Consider the following 12,005-nt stretch of genomic DNA (forward strand, 5'->3'; position numbering starts at 1 on the left):
AGACCGGGTCCAGTAAGGGGATTTATTTGGGGCCTGTGACAGGGGGGAGGGGGGGAGAGGCAATACACCTACACATTACACACATAACTCGTATTCACACACGCTCACTCAAAGTACTATAAAACCCTACTGTCGCACCCCCACACTCAAACATATAAACCGTTGCTATCAAACCGTCGTATAAAAGTACACACTACACTCTAATTTATACAACGGCAATCTTCACATACAGACCAGAGCAGCGGAGTGTGTGTGTGTGTGTGTGTGCGCGTGTGCACGTGTGTGAGCGTATGTGTGTGCCTGTGTATGTGTGTGCGTGGCAGGTGGAGGTTTATAAGGAAAAGGGGGAATGCTTTTACAGGCCTGTAACACACCAGATGGAATGTCCTCTTTCCATGGGCCACTGGAATGGGAAAAACACACACTGACACGCACACACACTTACACACACACACACACACACGCTCTCTCTCTCTCTCTGTCTTTTTATAGAACTGTCACAGAGGGCCAAGGTGTTACGTTCCACAACTGGATGGATACAGTTTGGATAATCTAGTGTCAGCGTGTATTTACCACAGCGCTTGTACTCCCATGTATGACAGAGGCCTTAGACTTAAGATGAGCAAAGAAAGAGTAACCACGGTTCCACCATGTTCCCAGATCAGGCAAATGAAATGGACATCATTCAAAAGCAGCTTTTTGCTTCCTTGACTGAAACCACCGTCGAAAGTCTTTGTTGGTTACATCTGTCGGCTTGGCGATGTCGTGCGGGAAGAGAAATGATCATGAAGAAAGGGAGAGTACACAAAGGAAAACCAGTTGGACCTGCTTGAATACAGACAAATAGAAAAACGAGCAAACACTCCTCAAGGCCTGCCTCTCCTAGCGTGGTTTACCTCCGTCCCAGCACACTGTGACAATCAATTGGGTTTTCCCATCGCAGCCAACTCGCGCAGGACAACGCATTTGCATACAAACAGCCTGCCCAAATACACACCGGGGAAGGTAGGGAGACATGGACAGGGAGAGGAGGGTGTGTTTGAATCGCCACAAGAATAGTAAACAAACAAAAATTGGACAAACGGGATATTTTGTTAGTTCCCACGAGGTCAAATGCTATTTCTAGGAGGGATTAGGGTTAAGGTTAGAATTACATTAAGGGTTAGGGTTAGGAACTAGGGTTAGTTTTAGGGTTAGGAGCTAGGGTAATGTTTAGGGTTAGGGTTAAGGTTAGGTTTCTGGGTTAAGGTTAGGTTTTTGGGTTAGGGTAAGTGTAAGTGTAAGAGTACAGGTTAGGGTTAGGTTTAGGGTTTAGGGAAAATAGGACTTAATGGGACTGAACTGTGTCCCCACAAGGTTAGCTTTACAAGACTGTGTGTTTGTGTGTGTGTGTGTGTGTGGGGGGGGGGGGGGGGGGGGGTATGTGTGTGTGTCTGTGTGCGAATGCGTGCTAGCCTAGATAGTACATTCCTGCGAGTGTGTACATTTGTGTATTCCTGTGTGTGTTTTTGCTTGTCTCTCCCCTGATGCTGACAGCTTTGGATTGAACGTGGAGAATCTCATTAACTGTGTGATGCACTGCCTCTCTGTTTACCCCCGCATTATTCCGAGGAGAGACCCACTTCTCTCCCTCACCTCCTCTCCCGTCCCGCGCTCCCTTGGAAAAACAAAGTTTCAATTGCAATAGCAAACAGTCTAGAGGAGTTTCAGGGATCAAATCACTCTCTACTCACCCCTGGGCCGTCGCGAACAGGACACCTGGGAAATGGATGGACCATAGGATCATAAACAACCTGGACAGGATGGAGGGGGATTTTAGAGATAACAAGCTGCTGACTGTCATGTAGTGATATTGGAGAGTCTAAAAGAGGTGCTATGTGTAGATATGGGTTATTTCGTGACTGCTAGGCTAGACAGAGCAGTGCAAATAGGGATCACTGCAAATCATAAATGATACATATTGGAATCTATAGGTGCTGCTGATGTAAAGGTCACGGTATTATTTTACATTTCAATGTATGCACTGCAAAACCCTATAATGGAAACCTATCATGGAACACCTTATGGTAGGTTATATAATATTTCACAAAGACAGTCTGGTTATAACTAAAAGCATGGCATGGATTTCCTTGGATGCTGTGCAGAACGTCTGGATTTAGCTACAGCCGATGTTTTGACAAGCCAGCGTTCAAAACAATAATTCAATTTGTTGCCGCTCTCCATTTCTCTTGTCGTCTCCCATGTCTTCATCTAATCACGCAGGCAACAGTTAGCGGGAAGGGGAGAGAAATGAACGTAATAACTAACACTATGGACGCCCACCAAAGAATGTGGCGGCATTGTCGTGTTGTGAGATCATAGCGTCGGCCGTTTTCTTTTTCATGTAAAAACAGGGATCTATTTTTGACAAGCGTGTTTGTCACACCGCCCAAGTAACATGAAGTTGAGATAAAAAAATATATTAAAAAAAAGAGCCCACTGCGTCTCTCTCATTTTCTTTTCATTCTTCTCTCTCCAGCCTCCCCTTCCTCCGGTACATGGGTGCGCTAATTGCTATCAATGTGAGTCACAAATGGTTCACCTTTTCCCGGGGGAAAATTATTGCTGGCAAACAGCCGTCGGTCAACTCATGCATATTTTCCATCTGGGTGTGTGAGTGCTGGTTTGGCAAGGCAGCTGGGCACGTACGTCACCGTAGGAGAACTTGGGAGGCAGAACCGCGTTTTAACCACTTTTTTTTGTAGTTTTTCCCGAGTTCGGGTCTGGGCTCCTGGTCCTGGTTTCGACTGCTGCCAATAGAAACCATTAGGCCCAAGGGCAGGGCACAGAATATTTGGATAACTCAGACTGTTCCACCAATTGAGACTGACAAGTCCAATGATAAAGGAAGGAGATGATAGGCCTAACAGTAGAAATGGTTTCTGTATAATACTGAAACAAACCAATAACAGGCGAGAAGATAGGCCTATGTCAAATGGAGACTTCAATACTGACAAACGATCTGGTGAAGTGCAGGAGTGAGAAAGAGTGAGAAAAACTGTGCAGTAACACCTGGTGAGACAGACAGGTAGAGTATAGAGTGCCTGGCCAGAATCCAATCTCCATTCTGTGGTGTTAGTGATGAGCAGATGAGAGGGGGGGAACCCCGCTGAGCCACTAAGGGATCTACCTCACTGTGCTGCTACATATCCCTTCCTCTCATATTAGATTTCTCACTACTGTACTAAAGCAGCAGTAGGGCATCCACACACATCCACATGCATGCACGTACGGACTGACAAATACACACGCACGTGGCACGTACGCACACACACACACACACACACACACACACACACACACACTCCAAATCCGAAGGTCTTTTCCATCGGTGAAAGAGTGTAGTTCTTGCGGCTGTATTATTAGCTGGAGTCAGAAGGAAACATGCAGGTCTAGAAAGCGGCAAGAGGCACGAGCGCACTCTGAGCGCTTCTCATGAACATCTCACATCCACTGGAAGACCCTTACAGAATTCCAGCCCTGTTGCCAAGGCAACCCCAGGAACTTTCGCTTTCCAGTTTCCAAGAGAGGCAACACAAACAACAACTTGATGAGTAGGAAGTAAAACAAGTCCCCATATCCAGGAAGAAACTAACCACGTCTAGGACGCGAGCACTCGCTGTAAAGAACGTCAATCAAAGAAGGCAGGAAGTATGGAGGAGGAGGAAAGCGTAAGTGTCCATAGGGCCAAGGCCTGCCAAGTGGTTGTTTTTCCCCGTTGCCGGGACACACACACATCCCTAGAATAGTTTATTTAAGTCTGAATAGTTTTCAGCTCCCCAAGATGGGGATGTGTTCATTTGTGAGACTGCCAAATAGAGAGAGAAAAAAGAAAGAAAAAGGGAGAGAGAGCGAGAGAGCGAGAGAGAGCGAGAGAGCGAGAGAGAGAAAGAGGGGTACTGCCCCGAGCTAGAACGATAGGGCAGAGCCCAGGATGGAAGGGAATAACAGGAAGGAGACAGAGAGAGCGAGAGAAAGAAAGAAAGAAATCACGAAAGAGTGGAATTTATCCACCTCATCAGTAGCAACAGAACCTGGATAACAACCACATCACCCCAGTACTCTCCCTTATCTTATCAGCCCGCTGCTGCTGCCAGCCCGATCAGAACGATCTAGAAGGAGAACACATCTAAAAACACGACCTAATTAGCTCTCTTCTCTAATGCTAGCACAGCATCCTGCCTAGCCTAGCCTAGCCTAGCCTGCCTGGGTGGTTCCCCATGGGGTTGACCTGGAAGCCTCACCCTGCTAAAGTAAAGTAGCCTTGGGTGTTATGTATAGATGGTCTGTGCCAAATAGTGTACCAACTCAAATAGTGTACAAAGAAAAATAGTGTACCAAGCCAAATTGTGAACCAACCCACAGTAATGAGACAATAACTTTGCATCAGACTTTGTAAGGTGCATCATTCAGATCAAGCGATAGGTGATAGCATCAATTTAACAGTAAGTAAGGGGCGACAGGGTAGCGGTTAGAGCGTTGGACTAGTAACCGAAAGGTTGCAAGTTCATATCCCCGAGCTGACAAGGTACAAATCTGTCGTTCTGCCCCTGAACAGGCAGTTAACCCACTGTTCCTAGGCCGTCATTGAAAATAAGAATTTGTTCTTAACTGACTTGCCTAGTTAAATAAAGGTATAAATAATACAAAATAAGTAGTTACTTGTTAATACATGCATTAAGTCTAAATCTATGTTCTAATTATAAAACATTGCAGCCATTGCCTTATGCTGCCCTGTCATTGTGAGAAAATCAGTGACAGAAACATTGGGAGGGAGGGAGGGAGGCACTCTAAGCCACGGGCCAGCAGACATCTTTGGTGGCAGAACCAGTCATTCTGATCTCCCTGGCAAAGACCTTGTCTCCATGTCTCCTGGGGGACCCATGATTAATGTCAACTGTACATGCACACACACACACACACTAGATCAGCCCTAAACTTCCAGACCTAGCATTGACTTAGCCTGGTTGAATAAAAGTGCGCAGAGGATGGATCGAGAGAGATGACAAAAACGATTTGGAGGACTCACTTCACATGTACAAACAATTTCCAACCGAAGACTAGTGGAACCAAATGAACTGTCTGTTTAGTATGCCAAGCGTGAACAAATGTCTTTTGCATTAAGTCAGCACCTCAGCTTACGATCAGATCCAGGAAGTGGTGGTAGGAGGGAGAAAAAATATGTTATGTATGCAAATTGCAATCAAGCACCTTCTCATAAAACGTGCTTTTCAATTCTCAATCTAAATGCACAAAACATCATGTTTATATTACATGTTTGCTGCAGGGGATAAACCCCTGACATGATTGGCTGAAATGATCCCTGCAATCTCCCGCCAGCATCTGGCAGCTCGGCAGGATAGCATCGGCGTGGTAACAAGGGGGGTTAGGGGTGAGGACAGGGGTGAAGGGGTAAGGAGGTGATGTCATCTTATGTCTCCTTTAATGTCCTTTAGTGGGACACGGGGTCATAAGCACAGACACCGTGGTAAACAACACTAGTAAACACCCGTCCCTATAGGCCTTCCAACAGAAACAACGATAAGAAGAAGAGGAAGATTATGTTTGATGGTGATGATGATGATGATGATGATGATGGCGATGAAAAGTATCAAGATGACGAAGAAAGACCACAAGGAGGCACACCAGAGGAGGCTCATGGGAGGAGAAATAGGATGATGGGCTCATTGGAATGGCTGGAATAAAACAGAGTCAAACATGTGGTTTCAGTATGTTTGATGTGTTTGGTACCGTTCCATTAATTCAATTGCAGCCATTACAATGAGACCGTCCTCCTTTTTCTAACTCCCATGAGCCTCCTCTGGTGTGCCTCCTTGTGGTCTTTCTTCATCATCTTGAAACTTTTCATCATCACCATCACTATTACCTTCCACACACACACAATCTTTTAACACAACAGTGCAAGGGTGTGCAGTCATCGGAAAAAAACAAGAAGCACACAGGGGTGTGTGCGTTTACATGGGCGCGCGTGTGTTTGCCTGGGTCAAAAACCCACTCTTCAGGGAGGACCAAAATATCGGAGAGTGTGTGCTTATGATTGATCTCTCTCTCTCTCTCTCTCTCATTCCCTTTCTAAAACTCTCACTTTGCAATCATCCATCATCCAATCTCTCTCTCGCTCTTTCTCGCTCTCCCCCTCTCTCTCTCTCTACCCCTTTCACTCCCCCTCATGTCTATCTCCTTCACAGAGTAGAGGCCCTGGATACTACAGAACACTTGCTAAATGCTGAGCTCAACGCCATCGAAAGATGAGTACAGAAATAGAGAGAAGCCGACTTCTCAGAGCCCTGGAGCTAGTCAACAAAGCCCAGAAGAAAGGGGAGAGAGAAAGAGAGAGAGAGAGAGTGAGAGAGTGCATAGGGAAGCACAAAGAAGGCTCTTTCAACAGTGGAAGCAAACTCTCTGTTCGGAATGCTGGTATCAAGTTATGGGGCTTGGTGCCCGACCGTTCCCAGAATGTCTTCCGGAACTGACAACAAGGGGTTCTGGAATGAATTACCGTTCTTGGGGACATGTAAGGGAGTGTTCCTCCGGCTCCGGTCGGACTGTGTGCGGTCCAAACATGACCATGCCCTCATTACACCACATGTCGACCCGGACCCCCTGCTGAACAGTCTTGTTGGTTCAACCGAGCGTCTGAACCCGGTCTCCTTAACTTAATGACAAGGAAAATGTGTGTTGATGCGTGTGCGTGTGTGCATGCGTGTGTTTGTGGGTGCGTGCGTGTGCGTGTGTGGGAGGGGGGGTGTGCGTGCGTGCGTTTGTGTGTGTGCGTGCGCGTCCGTGTGTGTGTGTCTTGAGCATCATTATGAAGAAAAGTTAATGTCTACATTACCATTATGGCAATGTGCATGACCCTTCAGTACACTGGCAATGTTTGTCTAGTTGTGTAATAAATATGTAATAATAGGGGGTAAAGGGCAATGTGCCTTTGTGTACACACAATTAAAAGGTCAAATTCTAATTGTGCAGTCCCATAGAGTCTGACCTCCAGATACACACCAGGCATGATGCATCTTGGGATACATTTATTGACAATGACAACCGTCTGTATCCTTTGTCTGGCCACAGCCACCTCTGAAGGCCCTATACACTGTATCAAACCAGACTGGCTGGCTGGGCTATGCATTATGTACATAGCTAATTCCACATCCTGAAAGAGACTTATACTCACCACTCAGAGCGGTGTTAAAGAACTTGAGAGGCAAGGAAAGATTGTAACGGCAGACAAAGAGGAGGTGTAGCAGGGATCGGACCAAAATGCGGCGTGGTAAGTGTCCATATCGTTTATTATAAAACATAAACTGAACACTAAGAAATACAAAATAATAAATGTGAACATGAACGAAAACCAAACCGAACCGGTCCCGTGTGGTGACAAACACAGACACGGAAACAAACACCCACCAACCAACAGTGAAACCCAGGCTACCTAAATATGGTTATCAATCAGGGACAACGATAAACAGCTGCCTCTGATTGAGAACCATATCAGGCCAAACACAGAAATAGAAAAAACATAGACTGCCCACCCCAACTCACGCCCTGACCATACTAAATAAAGACAAAACAAAGGAAATAAAGGTCAGAACGTGACAAAGATGTACCGAATCCTATGGGTGTGGGCGTGTGTGTGTGCTAAGATGGGGAAAAATGTCAAAATACAATTACAAAATGCAGATACAAAATCAATGTATCAAAATGTATCAAAAATAAACAACAAAATACTTGTATTTTGTCATGTACTTCATTAAAATACATGTGTTTTGTGTATTAAAATACAAAATGTAATTAGTAGCCGGCCCTAACAGCAACAACATTCTCAGTGACGGTTACACATTTTTCTTTACTTGCTATGACTGTGATAGGTTGTTGTTTAACTACCTTAGTTGAGCAAGTCACTCTGGGTGAGCATGTCTGCTAAATGACCAAAATGTTTATGTATATGTAAAAATGAACACAACAAAATGAACTGCACAGCACACTGTGTATTGTTTTGGGGTGGAGCTCATTAGAATAATACTCAGCATGCTTTGTATTTGTTCATTTTTACATTTACATTTATATTTAGTTGATTTAGTAGACACTTTTATCACACCATAGTGCTATCAGACTTCTGCTGGGTGAAAGGGGGGGGGGACACAAAATGTGAACCGCTTAATTTTGTTTTATAGAAAAGTATTTTGTATTTGGAAAATACTCATTATAGTATTTGGATAACACAAAATACATTGGAGTGTAGTTCAGCCCAGTGTAATTCAAATGACAAAATACACAGAAGTAATTCAAATAAGAATCTCAAATACTTCCCATCCATTGTGCGTGTGTGCGTGTGTGTGTGCGTGCGTGCGTGCGTGCGCGTGTGCGTGTGTGAATAAAATGCACATGTGCCAGCAGCATCTCTAGCAACCAATTCATAGAAGACAGCACTCTCTCAACCTCCCCTCTAACCCTCCCCTCTCCCTTTCTTCCCTGCCTCACTCTGTCTTGCTCTACATTTCCATCTTGTTCAACCTCCCGAATCCGCCCTTTTCCATTTCTCTCTGTTCAAATGATGTTCCACCATCAGTGAAAGCCGCCCACCACTCTCTTTCTCTCTAAACAGGACATCCTCCTCCCACCACCTCCCTATCAAACACAGGCATCATCGATCTCCAACAGCGACAGCGTATGCACAGAGAGAGAGAGAGAGAGAGAGAGAGAGAGAGAGAGAGAGAGAGAGAGATTTTCTCCTCTGAGTGGCACTTGATCAATCAAGGCTTCTCAGAGAAATAACAGCCCTCTTCTTGTCATTGTCATAAGTGAGTGAGCCGGGCACAGCACGTGCGATTGTAATAACAGCACAGAGAAGACACAAAGAAGAGGGCATAAGTGCTTTCATCAAGCCAAATAATAATCACTTTAAAGACATAGAGACAGGTAGAGTGGGTTTTTAAATGGGTTACTACACTAACAAAGAACACCCACCTTGGACTCTTCTATCTTATATTGGCTCGGAGCAAAAAACATCTTCTGTCCATGATTGCTCCATCATTTCCCCCTTAAGAAAGTATAGATTCAGAAGTGGCTGTATTCTTCAGGGATTCCAAATCATGATGCCCCCAATAGCCCTTTACACACACAAATTCAGAGTTTCCCTCAAATCCATCCATCCATCCAAATTTGTCAAATAGAGGGGGGTAAGGGGGGGTTGAAATTCATTTTTTATACCTATCAATCTGTGCTGGGGGCGTAAATGTCAGACCTGGTGATATTGAATGGCAGCATTTGTCTTATTTTATTAGCCTGCGTTATATAAGGGGAGACCTCCTTTACAGTCGACCTTTCAAAGTAGGACATTGCCAAGTTAATTTAGGATAACTCAAACATGTCCTCCTAGGCCGTCAGTGTACGTTTGACTGACTGACAGATTCAAACTTGGCTCAGTATTGAATCAGTGCATATTGAAGTAGAGAAGTTCTTCGGGAATGCAAATCGCCCTTTTTTAAGACAAAATTGTGTGTTCTTAACCTACACACTCAGGTTTTTTTTTATAGATGTCAATCAAATTCAATGCCAAGTCAAAATGTGATTTCAATCTTATAGGTCTAGCATTTTGCTGTTTGCGGCTTTAAAATAACTGCTACCGAGTAGACGTCTATTTCAAGGCATGTTCGAAAGCCGTCTTGATTGTGTTTGCAGGAGTGGGCAATTTCTGTCTTGACAAAAGCATGGTATTGAAGAGATGTCTCCGGTAGACACTGCCAGGTCCCGGACAGCTGACAATAGGCTACCCAGTCACAAAGCCCACTCTTATGTTGTTTACATTGGCCTGCTCTGACTTGACCTCGGCCTTGCGAAGCTCAAAATATACAGTTACAGATGTCAATTCATCACATGTCAATGAAACTAGGTTATAAACCTCTAATTATGCGCCATTCATTGCTGGGACAAATGCCGTGAATACACTGAAACATTCGAGGTTGACAGGCTACTAAAAACATATTTATTTACACACGTTCGTATCATATATGACTATGTCAGGCAACAACACTAATCTAGTGGCACCGAGTGGGACAGAAAAACCAGCCTCCAGTGTGCGCGCCGTTCAAACAGGCTGTCATGATAATGTGCAGCCAAACAAAAGACAAGCGCATTTCTCCGCACCTAATCATGCCCTCTCTCTCACCATTCGGAGCAGGACACACAATAGGAAAATAAGCTGTTGTAAACATATACCATATGGCTATGCTTTTAGATGCGCACTCGAATAATATTTTTTTTCTACATTGATTCAATGCCATGCGCAATGTTATGACGGAAAATAATTTACGCATGTATAGCTACTGCATTGAGAATAACTTGTGTCCGTCGGAATGGGGTGCCTTGGTGACTGGTGGGTTGTGTAGGCTACAAGCAGGGAACCCGAGATATCGCGACTAAGTGGAACCGGGACGGGACCGGTACTTACGCTGCTGTTCTCTCCAGTCCAGTGCACCATCGCCTGGTTGTGAGTAGCATCCCCTTTGAGCACGAACGAGCTGCTGAGCAGGGACACTTTCTCTTGGGATAGTGCTCTCCTGAAGCGCGGGGATTCCACGTCGCCCGCGTCCCCATCATTATCACCCAAGCCCGGTCCGAACACTCCGTCAACCCCGTCTATGCCTACAGCGCCGCGGCTGTCAAGCAGACGATCCCCGTCGCTCCGGTGTAAAACGCTGCTGTCACATAGCACGGGTCTCATCAATGACATCCAGGCGATAACCACGGCCAAGCACAGGTGCGCTGAAACGATTCCTTTCGGACGCAGAGATACCATGCTTCGCGCCATTAGGCCTATAGCGCTCATACCGCGGATACTGACAGAGACTGCGATGTGAGTGGAAGATAGATAGCTATACTGTCAGCGGAGAGAGAGGGATGGAGGGAGGGAAGCTGGGAGAGAGGGAGTGGAATTGGAGCGAGGGCAGACACTGGTAACAACGTGGTCGTCAATGTGTGCCAACTAGAGGACGCGCGCCGTGCACATAGCATGGGCGCCATCTGGTGACGCATCTCGTACTGCAAAAACATTGCTGTTTCTACGAGACTCAATTATTTGACTTGATCACTTCACACGAGATGATATAGGCCTACTATCCTCGAAGATGGTGGATAAAAGACGATAGTTCACTCAGGCCGTTTACCATTAAAAAAATATTGAAGTTCCGTTCTGCTTAATGGATGGCTATCCCATTGGTGTGATAGCAGTTGGGTCTGGTCCTCTTTCCCAACTGCGATGTAACTTAAACATTACGATGATCATAGCAGATGCATCGTTATTTACGAGCCAACTTATTCCGTGTTTTCCACCAAGCATGTAGAATGAAACTGTAAGTGCCACAGCCAAGAGCGTCGTTGGGGCCGTGTTCGGTTTTTCACGCGATCATGTTGGGCTAGCTGTCCAATTCCCAGGTGCTGAAATCGATGCCACTTGCGTCATAAGCAAAATCGACTAATAGCCCACATTTAATGTTAAACGTAAACTAGGCCTATACATTTCGCAGAATAGTTTTTATGAACGAAAATACAGAACACCATAATTCATTCATTTCAAGATTTGAACCCCCAGCGTCTTCTTACCTCCACAGTGCTTTAACACAAAGCACCAACATATATCAGTCTCAGTTTCCTTTTATACAGTAACTGACCCTACTCTACTGCACACCCTTTGTTTTTTTTTTATCCGAGTTTCCCGTGGAAGGATACCCCCTTCACTGTGAGTCTGCAACGGGCTCCGTGATAATATGCACATCATATAGTCTACACCAACAGACTGAACTGCCTGTGCCGGTTGTGTTGGAGAGCAACAATCCATTGAATAGCAGCCATGCTTTATTATTGTTGTTTTGCTATCCTCTGACAATGGATTGGTGTTTATAGTGTTCCAGGGGTTTCCAAGTTGTCCGTCTGGACTCATAGACTAA

The 12,005-nt window shown here is 45.2% G+C and overlaps 1 protein-coding gene across 5 annotated transcripts in view; it reads right to left on the minus strand.

The window, feature by feature from the left end:
* The window catches only part of LOC139416202 (VPS10 domain-containing receptor SorCS2-like), a 337,490-nt gene extending 326,570 nt beyond the window's left edge, over positions 1 to 10,920 (minus strand). For all 5 annotated transcript variants that reach the window (XM_071164599.1, XM_071164598.1, XM_071164596.1 and 2 more), the window contains exon 1: positions 10,511 to 10,920. In XM_071164599.1, coding sequence (XP_071020700.1) covers positions 10,511 to 10,888 — 378 coding nt within the window. In that variant the 5' untranslated portion in view covers positions 10,889 to 10,920. The remainder of the gene's footprint in view (positions 1 to 10,510) is intronic.
* Between the last annotated feature and the right edge of the window lie 1,085 nt (positions 10,921 to 12,005).

Source organism: Oncorhynchus clarkii, chromosome 9 (genome assembly GCF_045791955.1).
Source record: "Oncorhynchus clarkii lewisi isolate Uvic-CL-2024 chromosome 9, UVic_Ocla_1.0, whole genome shotgun sequence".
Classification (NCBI taxonomy): domain Eukaryota; kingdom Metazoa; phylum Chordata; class Actinopteri; order Salmoniformes; family Salmonidae; genus Oncorhynchus; species Oncorhynchus clarkii.